Raw genomic sequence first — 20,149 nt, 5'->3', positions numbered from 1 at the left:
GGCTTACCCTACAAAAGCACTGAGAGGCTTGCTGAAATCAATGGCCATACAGGCCCATGGGCACACGCCTGGTGAGTTGGTGCCAAAGTGCAGGCTGCTGCAGGGGGCCCCACACAATGAAATGAGAGGGTAAGCATCAACAGCACGGCCTCTGGAGCCATTCATCCAGACCTCAGCAGGTCTAGAGGAGCTACCTGGACCTTCAGCTGCCTGGGCATCATTCCCAAGGATGAGGTGGGTCACAGGGAAGGCCTTGATCCAAAGGCAGTCCTTCAGGCATATGACTTCTCATGTTCTCAGGCCAGCTGCAGAAGGGCTACAGTCAGGGATGCTCATCTACACCTATATGGCCAGACTGCTTTTTAAGATGTTGAAATATTTCTGTGTTGATTGTTAAATAGTCTGGTGCATAAGCTCCCATTTCAAGCCCTCCTCCCACCACTGACTCTTCTTGGCCCAAGACCTCCCGTGATGCAGCACCTAACTGGACATACTTGGCACAGGAGAGGGCCTCAGGCCAGGGCTACTGCCAGGGTCTGTTCTGACTGAATGATGCGTGTGCCACACCAGGTGTTCTGCTGATTCACCTTTCCTCAGCGGCTCTTCCAGGAGCTCTGGGAGGACTACGCAGGGATGTACAGCAATAGAGCACATACGAGGCCCCGCATCAGGCCCTAAGAGCCTCCCCACCAATTTCCCAGATGGCTGAGTGAAATGAAGAAGGGACATTATGGCATACCAGGATAGATGCTGGAACAAATGTACTGAATACAGGTACATCAATTCTTAAACACACAATTTCTGGAAAATATGACAGAATTGGATGATAATGGGGCTTGACATAACTATAAGCTCATTATCTACAGAAATATTATGAGAAGAGCAATAATAGAGCCAGAGCAACAGTAGTGTCATACTGACACTGCCAAGTTACTTACTATTAATGTCCTATTCCTCTGAGTGACTCATTTTTATTGCTAAGATGGCTCTAGGATCAAGATAAAAGCAAACAATATTCTACTAGTAAAGATTCATTTCAGCAAATGTTTGCTTATTGACACATTTGCTTTGCTCACTGTCTAGTAGGAGAGAAGATAAAGACAGAGATCCACTCTGCAAACCCTCAGGGAGGGGTAGGTGAGGACTGAGGAAAGAAGAGCTCGAGGCAAACGGTTGGAACAGAAGTTATTAGTATTTTCTGTGTTCAGCACAAGGTATGAGGCAGCTGCCTACAGAAATGACCAGTGTCTGCGTGGCTCATGTTGGTGAGAATGTGTACCTTCATTACTCCTTGTGCCTAAAGATCTTCGAGAGGCTCCCTTCCTTGCAGTGTCAAGGACATGCTTGTGAAAGTCATTTGTGCAGTGAGAATGTTATGTGCAATGAGAGGATCCCCCCTGCCCCCTTCTCAATGTGCAAGCCAGTGGGTTTTCATGCCTGGGTGTTGCTGACTCGCTGTCTGCATCTCTCCAGGGGCCCTGGAGCCAGCCCTAGGGCACTGGCTTACGTGGGCTTCCTTTCCTTTAGCTTTCACAATCATTCCAAAGTCTCTTCTGCAAAAAACCTCTAACTTCTGCAATTTGCTCTGTCTGTGTTTTGAATCCCCATTCCAAATTTCTTTTTTTCTAATTATCCCTATCCCATATTCTTCCGGTTGCCTAAGAAGAATATAAACAAAACCAGGTAGTCTAGAATCAGGCATGAGAACTCAACATCAGGGCAGGGTTATTATGGCAGAACACTTCGCAGGTGACTTTAGAGGAGAGCCAGAGAGATCATATCAGGGTTTGGTAGACATACCTGGAGAAAAGTGAAAAAGCAGCATTTGAGGTGAACTTCAAAGATGCATAAAACTTTGAAAAAGAAATGTGGTGGGGAGGGTGCTTCGAGAAGAAGAAACAACACGATCGAAGGCCCAGGAGCAAGGGACATATGTGGGGACAAGGCAGTATTCAGCCTGGCAGGAGTGCAGGGGCAAAGAGGGAGCAAAGGTTGGGGCCAAATGGTGCAGGGGTCTGCAGCCAGGCTGAGGGGAAAGAAAACGTGCCTAGTGCTTTGTCATCAAAGGCCTGCAAGTTATTACACCAGAGGTACCGGCCTTAACACGTCAGCCTACCCCTTGGGGTTAACAGAGGCTGCCAAAACCCTTCATCAGTCTCCAGGTTGGGGAAACAGGGCAGAGGACTGTTTGAGAACAAAAGTAAATCAAAAGCAAATCAATTTCAAACATAAGAAAAAAGTTTTATTTAAAACAAAAATAGAGTTATTGAATGATTTATTTTCACATAAGGTCACTCAAATGAGTCTAGCCTTTTTTCTCAGCTTATCAAAGGGCCCCTGAGACGGCAGTCAGGCCTCAGACAAACGTTGTTGTGTGTATGCTGAAAGAAAATGGCCCTGACATGTCCTTATTACCCGAACCACACTCAATATACCAAATTTCCCCAACTCTCAGGCAGGAAAAAGGATAGAAAACTTCAAGTTTAAAGAACAAAAAATGAATGCCTTTCTCTTGGGCTGTCAATTTGTCTTTTCCACCACTTTCTCCATCCTAATAATTGCTTGTCTAACCCAGGTGTTCTTAAGCAGGTGTGTTCATTAGAATCACCTGTGGAGAGTTAAAACCATGCACACCTAGGACAAGCCTGGGAGACTAGCACTCAGGGACTGGGGTAAAGCCCTGGCATGTGCTTTCAAAAACACCAAAACTCTACCATTCCGTTCATCCATTCATACACTTCCTGAACACCTACTGTGTGCTGGGTGCCCCCTGTAGCTTGGAGACTGGCAGGAAAGACAGATAAATAAACCTGCAACCAGCAGGTACCACGCAGTTTGCCAAGTATTATGACAGAGAAGTTGGGAGTGTAGGAGACCTTGGGGGTGTAGGCAGCAGACATTGAACTCACCACGCCTTCACCAACATCTACACAGCTGCCCACTTGGACCCTTTGGATGAGAACACTTCCTGCCTCCCACACATCAGCAAGGCTCAAAACTAGATTTGAATCATCTGGCAACTTTGTGAAAGGGAAGGTCAGGAGCAATACAACGGCAATCAGGTCCTGACTGAGGGGGCCGAGTCTCGCCCCTCAGAGGGAGAGTTTACTGTGGGAGGAGGCAAGAACATAACAGCTTGGGGCAAATAATTAAACTAGAAACATTTAGTTTACTTATTAGAAACATTTAGTTTAATTATTAAACTAGAAACATTTTATTATTTTTTAAATGAGTTATGATCTTTTATTTCATTTATTTTATTTTTTATTTATTTTTTATTTTTAGTTTTTGGTGAGGGAGATCAGCCCTGAGCTAACATCCGTGCTAATCCTCCTCTTTTTGCTGAGGAAGACTGGCTCTGAGCTAACATCTATTGCCAATCCTCCTCGTTTTTTTCTTCCCCAAAGCCCCAGTAGATAGTTGTATGTCATAGCTGCACATCCTTCTAGTTGCTGTATGTGGGACACGGCCTCAGCATGGCCGGAGAAGCAGTGCGTCAGTGCGCGCCCAGGATCCGAAGCTGGGCCGCCAGTAGCAGAGCGTGCACACCTAACCGCTAAGCCACCGTGCTGGCCCTAGTTTAATTATTAAACTGGAAACATTTAGTTTAATTATTAAACTAAATACACTCTGCTAAGGGCTTACGTACCTCATCCGTTCAGCCCTGTGGTACACATTATACTTCACCTAATTTTACCACTGAGGGACCTGAGAACTAGAGAGTTTAGGTAACATGCCCCAGTCACACTGCTAGTAATTTGCAAAGTCAAGATGAGCACCTGAGCATCTGACACCAGAGCCTTTGGCACTTTCACAGTTTGCTTAGAAATAAAAATGGGGGCCACTTAATAAGATACATCTTCACTTTGCAAGTCCTACATATTCTCTATATCTTGTTCAGCTTTGTGTTTTGTATATTTTTCCCAAAGTAACCATTAGCTACAATAAAGTATCAGCTACCCCTAGGGCTTAGACTTACATGAATTTTGATGACTTATTTTTACATTTTTTATTCATTATTATTTATATATTCATATTTGTATCATTACTAATTGTACCTACTAATCACTTAGTTGTTATTATGTCAGGCCTTTTACAATCATTGTCTCAAATCCTCAGACCAATTCTGCAAGGCACGAGGCCCAAAGAGGTTAAGCAACTTGCTCACATTCATGAAGCTTCGCACAACTAGTAAGTGGCAACGTGGCCATCTGAATGCCAAAGGCCATGCTTTTTCTGTAAACTCCTCGCTGAAGAGAGTCCCTGACAGGATTCCAGCACTGGGGCCACACTCACCTGCCTGCCAGACAAAAAGTGGTGGCAGGCGCCAGGGGAAGTGCCTTTTCTTTTTTCTCTGATTTTCTGGCAGAGCATCCCAAGGTTGAACTCAGAAAACATTTTTCTTCAGGCAGATTGTTAGTTTCTGTAAATTATTAATATTCTAACTGTATATAACATACAATTTCAGGTGGAAAAGGCTTTTTTGACCTGGTACTGGAACAAATGACTTTACAGATTATGAAATAAGAGTCAGAGCTCCAAACAACAGACTAACAAACAAGTTTTTGGAACACAACTCAATTACAGGTTGGACCCTAGCTGTTCTGAAGCAAAGGTTTTACAGGAGTGCTCTACCCATTTAGATTGTGCTGCAGCCTTGTTTTGGGATTAACCAAGACCACTGCTTGATTTCTCGGTCATATCAACTTGCAACTGCATTTATAAAACTGCAGTTCAAAGCCCAGAGAAACCTGTTTTTCAGAGATATTTTAGGAAGAATAATTTGCACTGCTAAGTGGATGGGGCCTTCCTGCAACAATTAAACAACCTATCGTAACTTTGGTATTGGTACAATCAGAGAAACCTTATTTCAATCCCTTTCTGCAAATAGGAAACTGGATACAAACAGCCACTTTTCAATGTTGATTTAGTGGACATTGACATTTTTCCATCTGTATCGAAACAGTCCTGAAAATCTTCTAAAACTTCTAAAATAATAAAAAAGAACGTAAGTCAAATATGAAACTCAAGAACTAGTCAATCACAATATAAAAATTGAAAGCTGGTCAGATTTTTCCTTAAGTTTTGAAATGAGAAGTTTCCCCATGAGATCAAGTGAAGTTCTAAACTCCAGGTAGCTGTATCTAGCATTCGACTTCTGGTCATGAACGGAACTGACGCAGCAACAACTGACTGCACACGTGCATCGCCTTCGTGCGCGCGCGTGCGTGTGTAGGTAGGTAGACACGAGGTCAAGTAGGCTTCATGCTGTTCTATCTACATTTTCCCTCTAAGATCTTTGGGGACCGAGGGCACTCATTTTTAAGACAATGGGTCAGAGATTAATCCGGGCGGTGGTGGTGGTTGTGTCTCCGAGCGTGTGTAGGGGTGTGCCATGAGAAAAAGGCAGCTTCTTGGGCGTCTCTCCACAGACCTACAACACGAGACCCTACGGGAGTCAGGCCCAGGATTTTGGATTTTCCCAGGTTCCCAAGGTGATTCTAAAGTTCCAGATCAGCAAACAAAGGGAAGACTCAGGCCTTGGGACCCCGTGACTGTCAGAGCTCATAGTGTACAGGCGTTCTCAGGCTGTTGATTTTTTTTCCAGGCTGTTTTTTTTTTTTAAGATTTTATTTATTTTTCCCCCCAAAGCCCCAGCAGATAGTTGTATGTCATAGCTGCACATGCTTCTAGTTGCTGTATGTGGGATGCAGCCTCAGCATAGCAGGAGAAGCGGTGCATCGGTGCGCGCCCAGGATCCGAACCCAGGCCGCAGGCAGCAGAGCACGGGCACTTAACCGCTAAACCACCTGGCCGGCCCTCCAGGCTGGTTTTTGATCTAAAGAGCATGAGGGATTACTGCTCACACATGAGGTGTGAGCAGACGGGACAGAGCAGCGGACTAAGAGTAAGGGGTCTGGGATTCCAATCTCTGTCCTGAGCGTGTCACTGACTGACCACGTGACCTCCCTGGATCCCTTCCGTCTGCACAATCACGCGGAAGCTCGAGCGCCCAAATCGAAGGCTGCGGTGCCCCAGGCCGGAGGCCGCCGCACGCCCCTCCCCGCGCCGCCCGGCCCGCCCCCAGCCCCGCCCCCGGCCAGGGCGCGGCCCCCCTGCCACCCCGAGCGCGCGCACGTGGACGCGGGCGCTCCCGGAGGGGAGCGAGCGCCATTACCCGAGTGCGGCCGCGGGCCCTGCACGGACGACATGGATCCTGGGCTTCAGGGCCGCGAGGAGGAGCCCGCGCCGCAGCGCACCCCGGCCGCCCAGCGCCGCCGTCATGATCCGAAGTCCCGACAGCGCCGGGAGCGCGCATGCGCCGGCCCCTACTGGCCGCCCCGCCGCGCCGCCCGGAAGCACGCATGCGCCGGGCGCTCTGGCCTGCCCTGCCCTGGCGGGCCGAGATGCTTGGGCCCCGGAGAAGCCGGGTACTTTCTGATCCATGACAGAAACGGGCCTCGCGGGCCCGCTGGTACCCGGCCACAGACTGTCCTCTCTAGGGGTGCGTCCCAGTCGGCGCCGCCCCGCCCCCGCCCGTCGCCGCCGTGACCTGGCCGTTCAGGGAGGCGAGCCCCCCTTCCACCCTCAGGACTGGGCGGCAAGGCGGGCGTGGGAGGGGCGGGCCAAGAAGGCGGCTCTTCGGCCTGCCTGCTAACAGGGGGGCGATTGGATTCTTTTTGCTCCGTACCACCCCACACCCATTAGGATAGCTGGTTTCAAAAAACAGAAATTAGTAAGTGTTGGTGAGCGTGTGGAGAAACTGAAACCTTGTGCACTGTGGGTGGAATGTAAAATGGTGCAGTGGCTGTGGAAAATAGTCCCGGGATTCCTCAAAAAGTTAAACATAGAATAACCATATGATCCAGCAGTTCCACTTCTGGGTATATACCCACGGGAATTGAGAACAGGGTCTCAGATATTTATACACCCATGTTCACGGCAGCATCATTCACAATAGCCAAAAGTTGGAAGCATCTATGAATTGTCCATTTATGGATGAAGGTATAAATAAAATGTGTGTACATATAATGGAATATCGTTCAGCCTTAAAAAGGAAGGGAATTCTGACACCTGATACCACATGGATGAACCATGAGGATATTATGCTAAGTGAAGTAAGCCAGCCACAAAAGGACAAATACTGTATGATTTGACTTTCCGAGTAGTCAGGTTCATAGAGACAGTAAGCAGAATGGGGGTTGCCAGGAGTTGGGGGGAGGGGAAATGGGGAGGTAGTGTTTAATGGGGACAGAGATTTAGTTTTGCAAGATGACAGGAGTTCTGGAGATGGATACAGTGATGGTAGTGAAACCAAGCATGAAGAGGTTAAAAAATCTTCCCTGGGCTACAGGAAGTTAGCAAAAACTTAGAGATAAGCTTCGTAAACTGCAGCTTTGCATACTCAGCATAATCAACTGTTTACAACTAACCAGGTCTTTCTGTCCCTCCTTAGTATATGAGTGAGCTGTCTTTCCTGGGAAGTCAAGGTCCAGACGTCAAGATTCAGCCTCACAAGGCCAAACGCAGTCTGAAGATGAAAGCTAACCAGAAAAGTCCAGACAGTCAAGGGAAAGAAATTCAGTCTTCAAGGCCAAACGCAAGCTGGTGGGAAGGTGCCAACCAGCATAGCCTCACGCTCCTCCTCCCCTACCTAAAACCCCAGCACATGCTCTCCCTCCCCTACCTAAAGCCCCAGCACGTGCTCTTCCTCACAACCTTTAAAACCCCTTGCCTCCCATCTTTTGGGGAGACAGGACAAGTTTGAGAGCTCTCGTCTCACAGTTGATGTCACCCGAAATAAAAACTCTTTCCTTGCCATAAGCCTGGCGTTCCAGTTTGTGTGGCAGGTAAAGAATCTGGGTATGTATCTGGTACCAATTTGGCGAGCCAGCCAGGAGGCTCTTTGCCTGTGGCTCTGTGTCCCTGGGCCCACTGAGATTTCCAGGGAAGCAGTCTAGCAGCTGCCTAGGTGATTTGCCATAGCGACTGTTCCCAGTACTTTCCGTATGACCCGGCACCAGTGCCATATTTTCTTATGGCAAGGAAACAGGCTCTAGAATTGTTTGTTTGTTTGTTGGTTTTTGCTTCTGGTGAGTGGACGGACTCAATGTGGAGTAGGGTAAGTCACCTCGGATGTGCACTGAGAACTCCCTTCCCCTCCATCTGTGGTCCTATCTCTTTGCAAGGCAGGGCCATCTGGTTAATAAGGCGCCCTACTGGAGTGGGACTAGTTGTAGGACTTTTACCCGGAATCTGTTGGGTGCACCTATCTGTTTGGGATCCTGTCTGGCTGTCTGTTCTGTATGTTTGTAATTCTGAAAGGGGGAGGAGCTCCATCTGTCCCCAAGAAAAGCCCTCTGGGCCACCTCTTGGTTAAATGGGCTGACTTCAGCTATAAGCCCATGTCCAAGAAGAAGATGGTTTTCTTTTGTAACACCACGTGGCCACAATATTCTTTAGACTCTGGAGAGAAAAAAATGGCCAAACAGTGGATCCTTCAGTTGGAAAAGTTTTAGAGAGCTCTCATCATAAACAACTGTTTTATTGGTACCTATGAAAAAGGAAAATACAATGAATAGTCTTAAGAACTTAAACTCAGGGTTTCAGCTTCCTTTGATGGTCTTACAAATGCTAATGAAGGCATTGAGTTAACAGATGAGTGAAGGGAAAAAGGGACTCCTCAACAAGGTGGAAATTTTTAGAGGAGTTAAAAAATAATAAGGTAAATAAGACAGTGGGGTAAATAAGACAAATATTAATTAAAAGGGGAAAAAGCAAAGAGGAATCAAAAAGGGAAGAGTCACAGGACTCATCTCAACAGGATGGAAATCTTTAACTAGTTATTAAAAAGAAAAATGGGATGAATTGAATGGACATGAATGAAATTAAAACAAAGGTTTTAATAAAACACTACCTAAGGTTAGGTGGGCTAAAGGGACCCCCGTTACCCTCCCCCAAGATTAAAGGACCTCAGACAAACCTGTTCTATTCACCCCAGTTTGAAAAATTTTTAAAGGAAGAAGGCAGAGATCACAATGAGAAACCTGACCAACAATTGTTTGGGGTAACAGTTAGGCTGCTCAGGTTGATAAGACTATAAAGATTAAAGTGTTTAAGCCAATATTATATGAAGAGGTTATGTTAACTTTGCCTGGATATGTTTTTTTTTGGAAATGAATTTTATGTCTGGCTGGGAATGCTTCCCCTACACAGTATTGTAATACTGAAACTTGTTAATGGAATCCTAATAAGTTGTAATTAGAGGTGTAAGAGTTGATAAAATTAAAGTTTTATAAGAGTTGGTATATTTAAATGGGCTTTATGTAAAATGATTATATCTCTTTTGTTTGATTGTGTTATAGATCATATTATGGGGATAAACATTGTGTCTCAGTGGGGAACGTGTCCCCTGCCTGATATTGTAAGAGCATATAAATCCACCCTTCAGGCAATGTTAATTAAACATGCTAAAGGAAATCTCACTTTAAAATGGACAAAATGGGGCAATTTCGGTTTACCCAAACTGGTGTATTTACATATACAATTGGAAAAAGACAGCTACAAACTTAAACAACCAATGGAAAGGCTATTTTAATTTTTTGAGGCTTCTACATGAAATCAAGAATACTGTACTGCCTCTTTAAAAGAAAATAATTAAATAATTAAACATGCCAGCAGCTGAAGCTAGATCTGCTGCTCCTCTCTCCTCTCTTGCTGGGCTTCCCCACTTCAACTCCCCAAAATTCCTGATCTAAAATTAAACAAGTGAAAATAAGTACACATTTTAGATAATTTGGAATTGTAATGTCCATTCTGGAGAACCTCTGTTTCAGATGAGTCCACCTTAAGTGTCACCCTTAAAAGAGGATTCAAAACCTCTCACAATGGGATGCAACCTTTGATTAATATACAGAAACGTCTAAAAGACAAAGTTATTTCAAAAACAGCTGTAAAAAGATCTTACAGCAAAAGGAAAGAATATTTAGTAAATATTTTTGGCCTTCTGAGCAGATCTACCTGCTAGAAAAATAGTTGGGATCTAACTGTTCTTTTGAGTTTTGCACCTGAGACCTGGCTAAAATTTTGAAGATCTCTGTGTTTATCTGTCTCTATATGTATTTGTCTGCCTCTGGATGGTACAGTTTCTAAAGGAGTTCTATTTAATTGGCTTGGAGTAAACACTTTTATAAATTATTTCTAAATGTAATAGAGCTAGCCTAGATGTCTTTCAAGTTAACATGATATAAAACGATCTTTAGTAAATGAAAAGCTTGTTTAAGTTTGTTGGTTTAATTGAAATAAATATATTTTCAGACTTATCAACATTGGATATGATGCAGCCTGGGTTTACTGGTCAAATGAGCTTATGTTATCTCTGTTGCAAAATTTGTCAGCAAAAGTAATAACAGAATAATAACTTTCTGTCTGATGTCTCATAAGGTTTTTGTAGGTAATCTAAATATAATTATTGGAAACAAGTAAACAAAATAGATGTAAAAAGGATAAAAGTTTTGGGGGGAAACTTTGAACAATAATTATGTATTATGGTCTGTATCCTTGAAAAACAGCTTCCAAAATCTTTTTGGTAACTTGAAGCTTTAGAGTTTTGCTAAATTAAGTTAATAAAAATTTATTGAGTATCTGGGTCATTTCCACACAAGATAAAACATTAAAAATTGATTACTAAGCATAGATTTGTCTGCCTTTGGTTTCTTATCTCAGAGAAACTGAAAGATGCTTAAGTTTATTGATAAACATATTTTGTACATGTTGAAAAATTTTCTATGAGAAAGTACATATTTCTGGAAAGTCTGTGTATAAGGAAAGAAAAATGTATGTTGTCTGTAAAAAAGGTATAAAGAATAGAGATATTTTTGTTTGTTTTGTTAAGAAAGATAAATTTTTCCTAAAGTACTAGGGGAAAAAAAGGGAAGAAGACATGGGACAAATTCTAAATGTAAAAAGTAAATGACAGAAAGTTTGTGGAAGTAAAACCCTGAGGAGTTTTGTACATGGTCAAGTTGGCTAAGTAAGCTGGTGGAAAATTAGGCTTTGGCTTTCTCTTATAAAGGTAACTTTATTAAACTTTTGGTCTGCTCTTTATATAGAGGTAAAAAAGGTGTTCCTTTGAGTAAGTATAGTTAAAAGACAGAATATCTATATTTTGTTAAAATAATTTCCTATGTTCAAAAGGACTGAGTTCTCTCTATCAAGGTTTTTATTTTTGTTTTTTGACTGTTTTAACTCTGTTTGCCTTTGACTGTTTCTGTTGTCACCTTGATTAAATGGATAACTCAGCATTGTTTCCTATTTGACTGAGTGTTTTAAAGCCTTTTGATTTTTTTTGACAAACGTCCTCTAAAATTAAAGTCTTCTTTTGACTTAAAAAGAAAACTTTGAGAATTTTCAGTCAGCCTTGAGACTTAAAGAATTTGTTCTCTCTTTTCATAAAGAGGAAGATATTAAACAAATTAGACTTATTTGGTATGTTAAATTACATGGGAAATATTGTCAAATAAATAATAATAAGCCTTGCTAGGTTATATTGTATGGATAAATGTTATTAATATAAGTGTTTTTTAAAAAAATATGTAACATCCCAAAAGTTCTGATCTGTCCTGGTTGTCAGTCATAATTCTAGTTATTATCTCAAAGTGTTGTATGTTACAGAAATAGCCAAGTGTCTTTATCAATTGCCATTTTTAAATGTTTTGTCATTTGCAGAAGGTTGTTTTACTCTGATGTTTTTGCAAATATGTTTCAAGTTCAGAGAGATTCATGGAAGAGACGCTGACACTTGCTCTAAAACACAGATTTCTGATAAACTTTCAGATTACAAAACTGAACTGGAATTCTAACTGAAAAACTGATAGCCTCATGAAACTGCTAACAGAAGATCAAGAGTTGGTTACATGAAACTAAGTAAACTGACAAGAGTGATGATAATTTTTATTACTTTTTGTTTAACATATTGCTGATTTTTTTTAATGTTTTGTTTTTTCAGGTTTAAGGAAAACTTTTTCTCTTTTCTCTTAAGGAACTATGACTTATACCTTTGTAAACAGAATTAAAGCATTTATCTTTTTCGCTCTTCCTGATCCCTCCAGAATTTGGAAACTCTTAGTAAGTGAATGTTCTTATTCCATGGCAATATAGCTGTTTGCATAAGTTCAATGAGAATCTGTTCTCCTTATAATAGGACACAATTGGAAACACTGGGAACTGGGAACACAATCGGAAACTGTTATGTTATCAAAGCTTTGGCTGGAACATCATATTTAGAAAGCATATGCAGGCTCAGATATGACCAGACAGCTTTTGAGGAATGAAGATTGGACTTTATGGAATAAAGCCACTTGGAAATATTGGCCTGGTACCTTATTCCCAAACAGCAACCTTACGGGTAAGTAAGGAAGGTCACTTAACTGGCAAGGTGCCTGGAACCTCAATATTTTGGGGAACCTCAAAAGAAGAGAGGAATTCACCCAAATCTATAGGTATTACAGGAAAATGTGATGACAAGTCCTTGGCTTGGCTTTCCTGGCCTTGAGAGGCCTGTAAAGTTCGATCTGAGATTCCTTATAAAGAGTTCCAGCAAATCAGATTTAAAAGAGCCTATATGATCAATTGCTATTCTTTCTGTACTTATGTAAATAATTGGGCCAAGTTTATTAAAACTAGACTTATTTTGCAAACCAATGAATCTAAATTTGGCTATCTTTGGTAAAAACGGGGGTGATTTTAGAGAGAAAAATTAGGTTTCAACAGAAACTATAATACATATTTATGGATGTTGGATTCTGGTTCTGTTAATTGTCTTTGGCTGGACTGGATCCTGAATTCTAGTTTCCTCAGATATCTGGTATGGATCTCCAAATTAACATTTTCAATGTTTTTTTTTTCTGTCCTTTTCATTTGGAATCATTGAGAACTAAAACCATCCTTTCTCCTGAAGCCCTGCAAACTGAAGCTGGACGACTTGTTACAAACCTAACCAAGTGCACCATGAGAGCCCATGTTTGGACAATCTTCATGCCTGCTGCTGTGTAAGCCACTTAAAAGGTTCACCTGGATGCCTGATGACATCATTAGAGACATTTTAGACTGCAGGGGATGCGTCAACCTGACATCTAGAGATCTTCTTAACTGGCTGTCCTCTGAGCTCAGAAATTGGTTTGTAATTTGCTCCAATCATTAACCTTGTTTTTATTTTTGTTTCTCTAGAAATGTTTCTTATTAAATGTCTGGTTACTTGCTTACACAATGTAGACCTAACTTTGGGAGACCCTTTCTATGTTCTAGAGATGATCCAAAAGACCTGGAGGAAACTTAAACAAAGGAACTAAACACTGTCAGATGTTTCTCTGCACCATCTTTGTCATAGAGACTGGGTCCTACTGAAATCCTGGACTTCGTCCCTGTTAGATAGGACCATATGAGAAACGCCACAGGGAATATGAACCACGCCACAAAAAAACATCACAACTGGAGTCACCCAAACCTTGGGTGACTTCATACTCTAGACACTGACTTCTCTGAATGGTCAAGTGAATACCTAACAGACTGAAAGTTGCTGTCCAGAAAATGGTCTTCTAAAAGATAAGTAATAAATGACTCCCAAGTTCTTGCCTTATTTGTTGGACTGTAGACAGCACGCTATTTGGCTACATCAGGTTTCACTTGAGGTTCTAGGCACTAACATTGATTGGTTTATGGCCTCTTTTCCTAGATTCCCCAAGGATTGAGGTCCATTATGGAGGGGATACTAAAATTTGGGCTGTCTGTTTTGCTAATATGTGTGGTCATCTATGCAATTATAAAATGTGAACTTAAGTGTTCTTCCAAAGCCATTGATCAGAGTACTAAAATATTAGTCATGCAAAGCATATCTCGCTCTCCCCACCTGGTACCCCAAAATATTTAAAAATAAAGGTGAAATAGTTTCATTCCTTTTATCCTGATCTTTGCCCTTTTACAGCATGAAGTAGCTAGAGTGGTCTTCACCCCCATTCCCCAAGACTGAGGAATGATTAAAAGACAGTGGGGTTTGAAACTGAGCATGAAGAAAAAAAATCTTCCCTGGGCTAGAAGAAGTTAGCAAAAGCTTGGAGATAAGCTTTGCTACCTGCAGCTGTGCATACTCAGCATAATCAACTGTTGTTTAAAACTAACCAGGTCTTTCTGTCCCTCCTTAGTATATGAGTGAGCTGTCTTTCCTGGGAAGTCAAGGTCCAGACATCAAGATTCAGCCTCACAAGGCCAAATGCAGGCTGAAGATGAAACCTAATCAGAAAAGTCCAGACAGTCAAGGGAAAGAAATTCCGTCTTCAAGGTCAAATGCAAGTTTGTGGGAAGGTGCCAACCAGCACAGCCACATGCTCCCCCTCTCCTACCTAAAACCCCAGCACATGCTCTCCCTCACAACCTTTAAAACCCCTTGCCTCCCATCTTTTGGGGAGACAGGACAAGTTTGAGAGCTCTCTTCTCCTGGCTGACATCACCCAAAATAAAAACTCTTTCCTTGACATAAGCCTAGCATTCCAGTTTCATTTGGCCCCTCTTGTGTGGCAGGTAAAGAACCTGGGTATGTATCCAGTAACAGTAGCACAGCAATGGGAATGTACTAAGGCCACAAAACTGTATACTTAAAAATGGTTAAGATGGTAAATTTTATGTTATGTATATTTTACCACAAAATTTTTTTTTTATTTTTCAGACCATTTAATTCAAGCTTTATAAACATTATCTGCAATTGAAGATTCAGTGAAGAAAAAAAAAACTACCCCTTTAATTCTGGCTACCATTCCGCCTTACCTTAACTGGAAATAACTGGCAGATTCGTGGCTACTGTTTAGCCTTGGCTTGAATTATCTGAGTTGACAACAGCTTCCTTGCCTATTGCATTATTTCTCCTCCAAGAGATACTTTTATTGGAGTAGTCCTGTATGCATAGTGGTTTTAAGTGTTACAGCCATGGGAGGTTCTACCTGAAGTATCCTCACTGGCCCATTGGAATTTTCTGAACAGTAAAGGTGGGTTTGGCTTAAATATGGAATATGAAAAAATATTTATATTCTACTTTCAACATAAATCAGTCACCTTAATTTCCTGCATAGAAGGAAAGAGAAACATATAATGTTTCATCTGACTACTATCATTTGACTTGCAGAAATCTTTAGTGGGGTCAACATTTCCTTATTTTTTCCTGACATGTTGATTGGGATTTCTTGTCAGAGATGATGAGGGTTAAAAATAATTGTCCATACAATTTTAACACCAGTTATCCTACTGGTAAGCAAAAATGGTAGCACTGTGAGGTTTTAGATTATTGGTGTTATAATTTATTTTTAAGTATAGTCATGTGCCACATAACGATGTTTCGGTCAACAATGGACCGCATGCATGATGGTGATCCCATAAGATTATAATGGAGCTGAAAAATTCCTATCGCCTAGTGACATTGTAGCTGTCATAACGTTGTAGCGCAACCCATTACTCATGTGTTTGTGGTGATGCTGGTGTAAACACACCCACTGCGCTGCCTGTCATATAAAAGTATAGCACATGCAATCATGTACAGTACATAATACTTGATGATAATAAACGACTGTTACCAGTTTATGTATTTTATAATTTTTATTGTTATTTTCGAGTAAAAAATTTACAGTAAGCTAAGGTTTATTGTTGAAGAAAAATATTTTTGAATAAATTTACTGGGGGCTGACCTGGTGGCACAGTGGTTAAGTGCATGTGCTCTGCTTTGGTGGCCCCAGGGTTCGCAGGTTCAGATCCCGGCATGCACTGATGCACTGCTTGTCAAGCCATGCTGTGGCGGCGTCCCATATAAAGTAGAGGAAGATGGGCACAGATGTTAGCCCAGGGCCAATCTTCCTCAGCAAAAACAGGAGGATTGGCATGGATGTTAGCTCAGGGCTGATCTTCCTCCTAAAATAAATAAATAAATTTACTGTAACCTAAGTGTACAGTGCATATAAAGTCTATAGTAGTGTCCAGTAATGTCCTAGGCCTTCACATTCACTCACCACTCACTCACTCACTCACCCAGAGCAACTTCCAGGCCTGCAAGCTCCATTCATGGTAAGTGCCCTGTACAAGTGTACCATTTTTTATATCTTTTATACTGTATTTCTACTGTACTTTTTCTATGTCTAGATACACATACTTATCATTGTGTTACAGTTGCCTACAGTATTCAGTACAGTAACATACTGTGCAGGTTTGTAGCTTAGGAGCAATGGGCTATACTATATAGCCTAGGTGTGTAGTACTCTATACCATCTAGGTTTGTGTAACTACATTCTATGATGTTCCCACAATGACAGAATCGCCTAATGACGCATTTCTCAGAAGATATCCCTGTCGTTAAGTGACACATGACTGTATACACTTGACAACTAGTCCTTTATGTATAATGCTATTGTGTAGTTTAAAAAAGAACTTCTATTTTTGTGCCTGGCACCTTATGATGCATTATCTTATTTTAATCCTCATATCAAGCTTGTTTACTAGTGCCCTTTCTATTTACAGATGAGGAAACTGAGGCTAAAAGAGGCTAGGAAGCAGGCCCTAGGCACACAGCTAAAGAGTGGCAGAGGGGAATTTAAGCCTGCTTAATTTCAGAACCCTGGACTTGAATTATTCCATATTATAGAATTCACTGTCATAGGACTGGCCCTTCAATGATTTCTTTGTAATCAGATGCTTCTAAAACCTTGACCATATAAACACCTATTTTCTTTTTTGGTGAGGAAGATTAGCCCTGAGCTAACATCCGTTGCCAATCCTCCTCTTTTTGCTGAGGAAGACTGTCCTTGGGCTAACATCCATGCCCATCTTCCTCCACTTTATTTGTAGGATGCCTGCCCCAGCATGGCTTGATAAGCAGTGCATCGGTGCGTGCCTGGGATCCGAACCTGCAAACCTCACGCCGCCAAAGTGGAGGGCACAAACTTAACCACTATGCCACTGGGCTGGCCCCTAAACACCTATTTTTATTTACATTATTTTATAATTAGAAAAACTTTTCTTTATAAATAACACATTAAAATGTAGATCAAAATACTATTTAAAACATTTTGTGAGGAAGAACACCTTTTCTTATTCCTGAAGACCTAACTTCATATTATGGACCCAAAGCAAAGATTATGACCGTAACAACCAAGTGGAAAATTGTCGAGCAAGACTGTGAGAGCTGGAAGTGGGTCTTATTTACTAGTAGTAACCTTAGGGTCTGAATATCTTTTTTGGAACCAAGAATGGATAGTCCTCTTTCATTTTGTAGTCTGTGTGGCCTCACTTAATTAGATTCTGCCCAAGACCCGTGTTTTTGTGGTTCTTGGCCTTGTATTGAAACTCCTCAGAGACAAATTTGGCTCTTTTCAGCCCAGTTTTTAGAGAGTGCAGGCTGAAGGAAAGGCCTCTGAGCCATGTGTGAAGGACAGCAGTGCTGCAGGCTCTCAGGGCAGCAAGTTTTTATCCTGAGAGCCAAGACGCACTGTCCAGCAGTTTCTCCTCTCTTTACCAGCCGCCTCTCTCCTGCCAATAGCAGGAGCATCAAAAGGGGAGGATGTACAGGAAATGCCAACCTAAGTGGTAAAGTCACTGTGGAGCATCCAAAACTGTTTCAATTAAACAAACACACATCATTTCAATGGCTTATATTTGAGGTATAAAATTTTATTTTAAAAAGTCCATTAAAAATACCTTCCATTTTTGCCTCTTAACATTGATCATTCAACCTCTTCAGAATTTAGAACACTGTTAGGACAGAGGTACAAGGGATACATTTAGAAAAGAAACCACACCCAGCCCCTCTAGCAAAGCCAGGGACCAGTTCCCCCTCCAATTTGCCTTTGCGTCTATGGGACATAACACCATGTGGCAACTAAGTAGTGAGCCTGGATGTGTGGATAACAGAACTGAGGTTCATTACTTGACAGCAGTGCTCTTCTCAACTGGGACAATTTTGCCCTTCCAGGGAACATTTGGCAATGTCTAGAGACATTTTTGTTTGTCACACTGGGGAGGTAGGGAGAGGGGGAAACAGCACTATTGGCATCTGGTGGGTAGAGGCCAGGGATGCTTCCAGACATCCTACAATGCATGGGACTGCCCCCCACAGCAAAGCATTACCCGCCCCAAGAGGCCAATACTGCCAACGTTGAGAAATTCTGCTTTACCGTCCCACTTCAGGGTGTGCGTGTGTATGTACATCCGCTGGGGCTGGAGGAGATTTAGAATCAGAAACAACAATACTGTTATTAACCCACCGGACACAGAATCTGTTCTGTCAGCCAGACTGACCATACTGCACTTTCTTCTCCGTCCCTCCCGGGAGGGCTAAGCACAATGGCATACCTGCTAGGTGGCCTGGTCAGCTTCAGTCTTCTGCTCTTCTAGTTCCTTCATTCATTCCTGGGTTTCAGGTGGGCTTTGAAAGGCTAAGTTGCTAGAGGCACAATTACCAGACTCTGAAGCTGTTGTTCTTTTACGTCATAGCACACAGCAAAAAGTGAAAATATTTCTATACCACCCTGGGGTAAACTGAGGAAGCTGTTCAACATTGATCAGCTCTGAGGCTCCAGTCATAGCCAGGGGTGAAGGATCAATATTCCCTGCATATCTGTTCCCTCTTCAGGGCACACAGGTTGGGAAAGTGCATAAAGTTTCAGAATGCTAGAAAACAACTTAAAAACTTAAGAATTTTTGTAGTCATCACAATTAGTAGCAATTCCGCGCAACAACTGCCTGGGAAACTCTGATATTTCTGTTCTCCATTTTTTTCCCTTATTAGTACCCTTAAAATCCCTTCAGTTAATCTGTGGAGTGGAGATTGCATGTAATTCTTGAAGCCTGTAGTGACTGATACAACAATTGATACTGAAGTTAACAGACCCTATAATTTTGGAATGCACTGTAGTTGTGATACAAAAAACCTATTTGAAGAGAACTTAGAATTTTACAGTACTTTTATTGTAACAGGAGCCTATGTGGAAAAGAGAGCACAAAATAAGAAAGTTGATTTATTTTATATTCTCTGAATTTTTTTTTTCTCACTCAAATAAAATTCCAGGAAACTGAATGAATAGCATAATTGAAGGTTATGGAATGAACTGAAAGAAAATGATCTTCCTTAAATATCTCTTCTCATCCTTTCAAAACCCAATTAGGCTTCTTTTTTGATTGGGCCTCAGCCATTAATAGGTCTTCCTGTTTAGCAGGTTGTTTGCTATAGATTTCTTTTCCTGTTCTCCCACTATGAAATGCAGGGAATAATTTTTTTGCAGACACAGAGCCAATATCAGTGAGGAAAGAATTGTGAAGGGTCTGAGGCAGTACACTTTCAGGGGGTTACTCACTAAGTGAGGAGATGACTTCATGATGCCAAAGCCCCCCCAGAGTCAGTTCTGGCTGATGTGTATCAAACGGTGCAGAAGGTCTATTCTCGAACACTGGTAGAGCGCGCAGGCCAGCTTTCCCACTGTGGCCCCCTTATTGCCCTCCCTCATCAGCCACTTTTGGAGCATCTGGTAAACTTTTTCTTTTAGTCCATCTCGCTCATAGTCATGGTCAATTTCATCAATCTGAGATTCAGTGAAGTTCAGTTTACGGGCACAGTTTTTCCAGTGCTTTCCCAGATTCTCCCTGACTGGGTCCAGGTGTTTATCAGTCAGACTAGTGGTATTATCTGCCAAACAGAAAAGAGCAGAAGGCATCAAGCTATAACCTATTTGAACATCCTAGCTCTAACAACCTGTATAAAGTAAAGAGTACTAGGAGACACTGAAAAAGACAATTTCCTTATTATATAGCTGTTGACTCACTGGATGACACTTTACATGTCTGCTAGCCCATATGGAGCTTTTGTGCGAAGGGAGCCTCTTCCTCCTAGCAGATGCATCTCTGAGCCACAGCTGATGGCTTTGGGAACAAAACCCCTGCTTGGCTACTAGGCTGTTCTATACAACCTTAGCCAGCAGCCCTGTTTATATTAGACCTTCCTGAGGTAAAGGGGAAAAACACCATTTTTGCTCCTTCTGGGCCTTTTCCACTTACATCTGGCCAGAGTTAAGGTCATCCAATTTCTGATCCCCTTCACCCAGCAGTTTACTTTCCTCTTCATCAA

General features: G+C 42.1%; 2 protein-coding genes and 1 long non-coding RNA gene across 9 annotated transcripts in view; 1 reads left to right on the top strand and 2 right to left on the bottom strand.

Moving 5' to 3' along the window:
- BPHL (biphenyl hydrolase like) overlaps positions 1–6,479 on the bottom strand; it is a 30,558-nt gene extending 24,079 nt beyond the window's left edge. Inside the window, exon 1 of one of the 2 annotated variants that reach the window (XM_004432195.3) lies at positions 6,179–6,479. In XM_004432195.3, the coding sequence (XP_004432252.2) occupies positions 6,179–6,447 (269 nt within the window). In that variant the 5' untranslated portion in view covers positions 6,448–6,479. The remainder of the gene's footprint in view (positions 1–6,178) is intronic. The other variant, XM_087437934.1, reaches the window with a different exon arrangement.
- On the top strand, positions 6,363–15,678 carry LOC147915355 (uncharacterized). 3 transcript variants are annotated; one of them, XR_015553926.1, is made up of 6 exons: positions 6,363–6,431; positions 7,457–7,863; positions 12,203–12,406; positions 12,959–13,176; positions 13,306–14,335; positions 14,720–15,678. It is a non-coding gene; the product is annotated as an uncharacterized LOC147915355 (long non-coding RNA). The 3 variants fall into 3 exon arrangements; XR_015553924.1 differs by having other exon boundaries at positions 6,403–6,505; XR_015553925.1 differs by lacking the exon at positions 6,363–6,431 and adding an exon at positions 6,550–6,736 and having other exon boundaries at positions 7,457–8,122.
- A 2,001-nt stretch (positions 15,679–17,679) lies between these two features.
- The window catches only part of RIPK1 (receptor interacting serine/threonine kinase 1), a 41,863-nt gene continuing 39,393 nt past the window's right edge, over positions 17,680–20,149 (bottom strand). For all 4 annotated transcript variants that reach the window (XM_087437930.1, XM_004432163.3, XM_087437929.1 and 1 more), the window contains one exon: positions 17,680–19,711. In XM_087437930.1, coding sequence (XP_087294056.1) covers positions 19,425–19,711 — 287 coding nt within the window. In that variant the 3' untranslated portion in view covers positions 17,680–19,424. The remainder of the gene's footprint in view (positions 19,712–20,149) is intronic.

Source organism: Ceratotherium simum, chromosome 13 (assembly GCF_057802395.1).
Source record: "Ceratotherium simum simum isolate JZ-2026a chromosome 13, ASM5780239v1, whole genome shotgun sequence".
NCBI lineage: Eukaryota > Metazoa > Chordata > Mammalia > Perissodactyla > Rhinocerotidae > Ceratotherium > Ceratotherium simum.
This window is presented reverse-complemented; position numbering and strand designations above follow the sequence as displayed.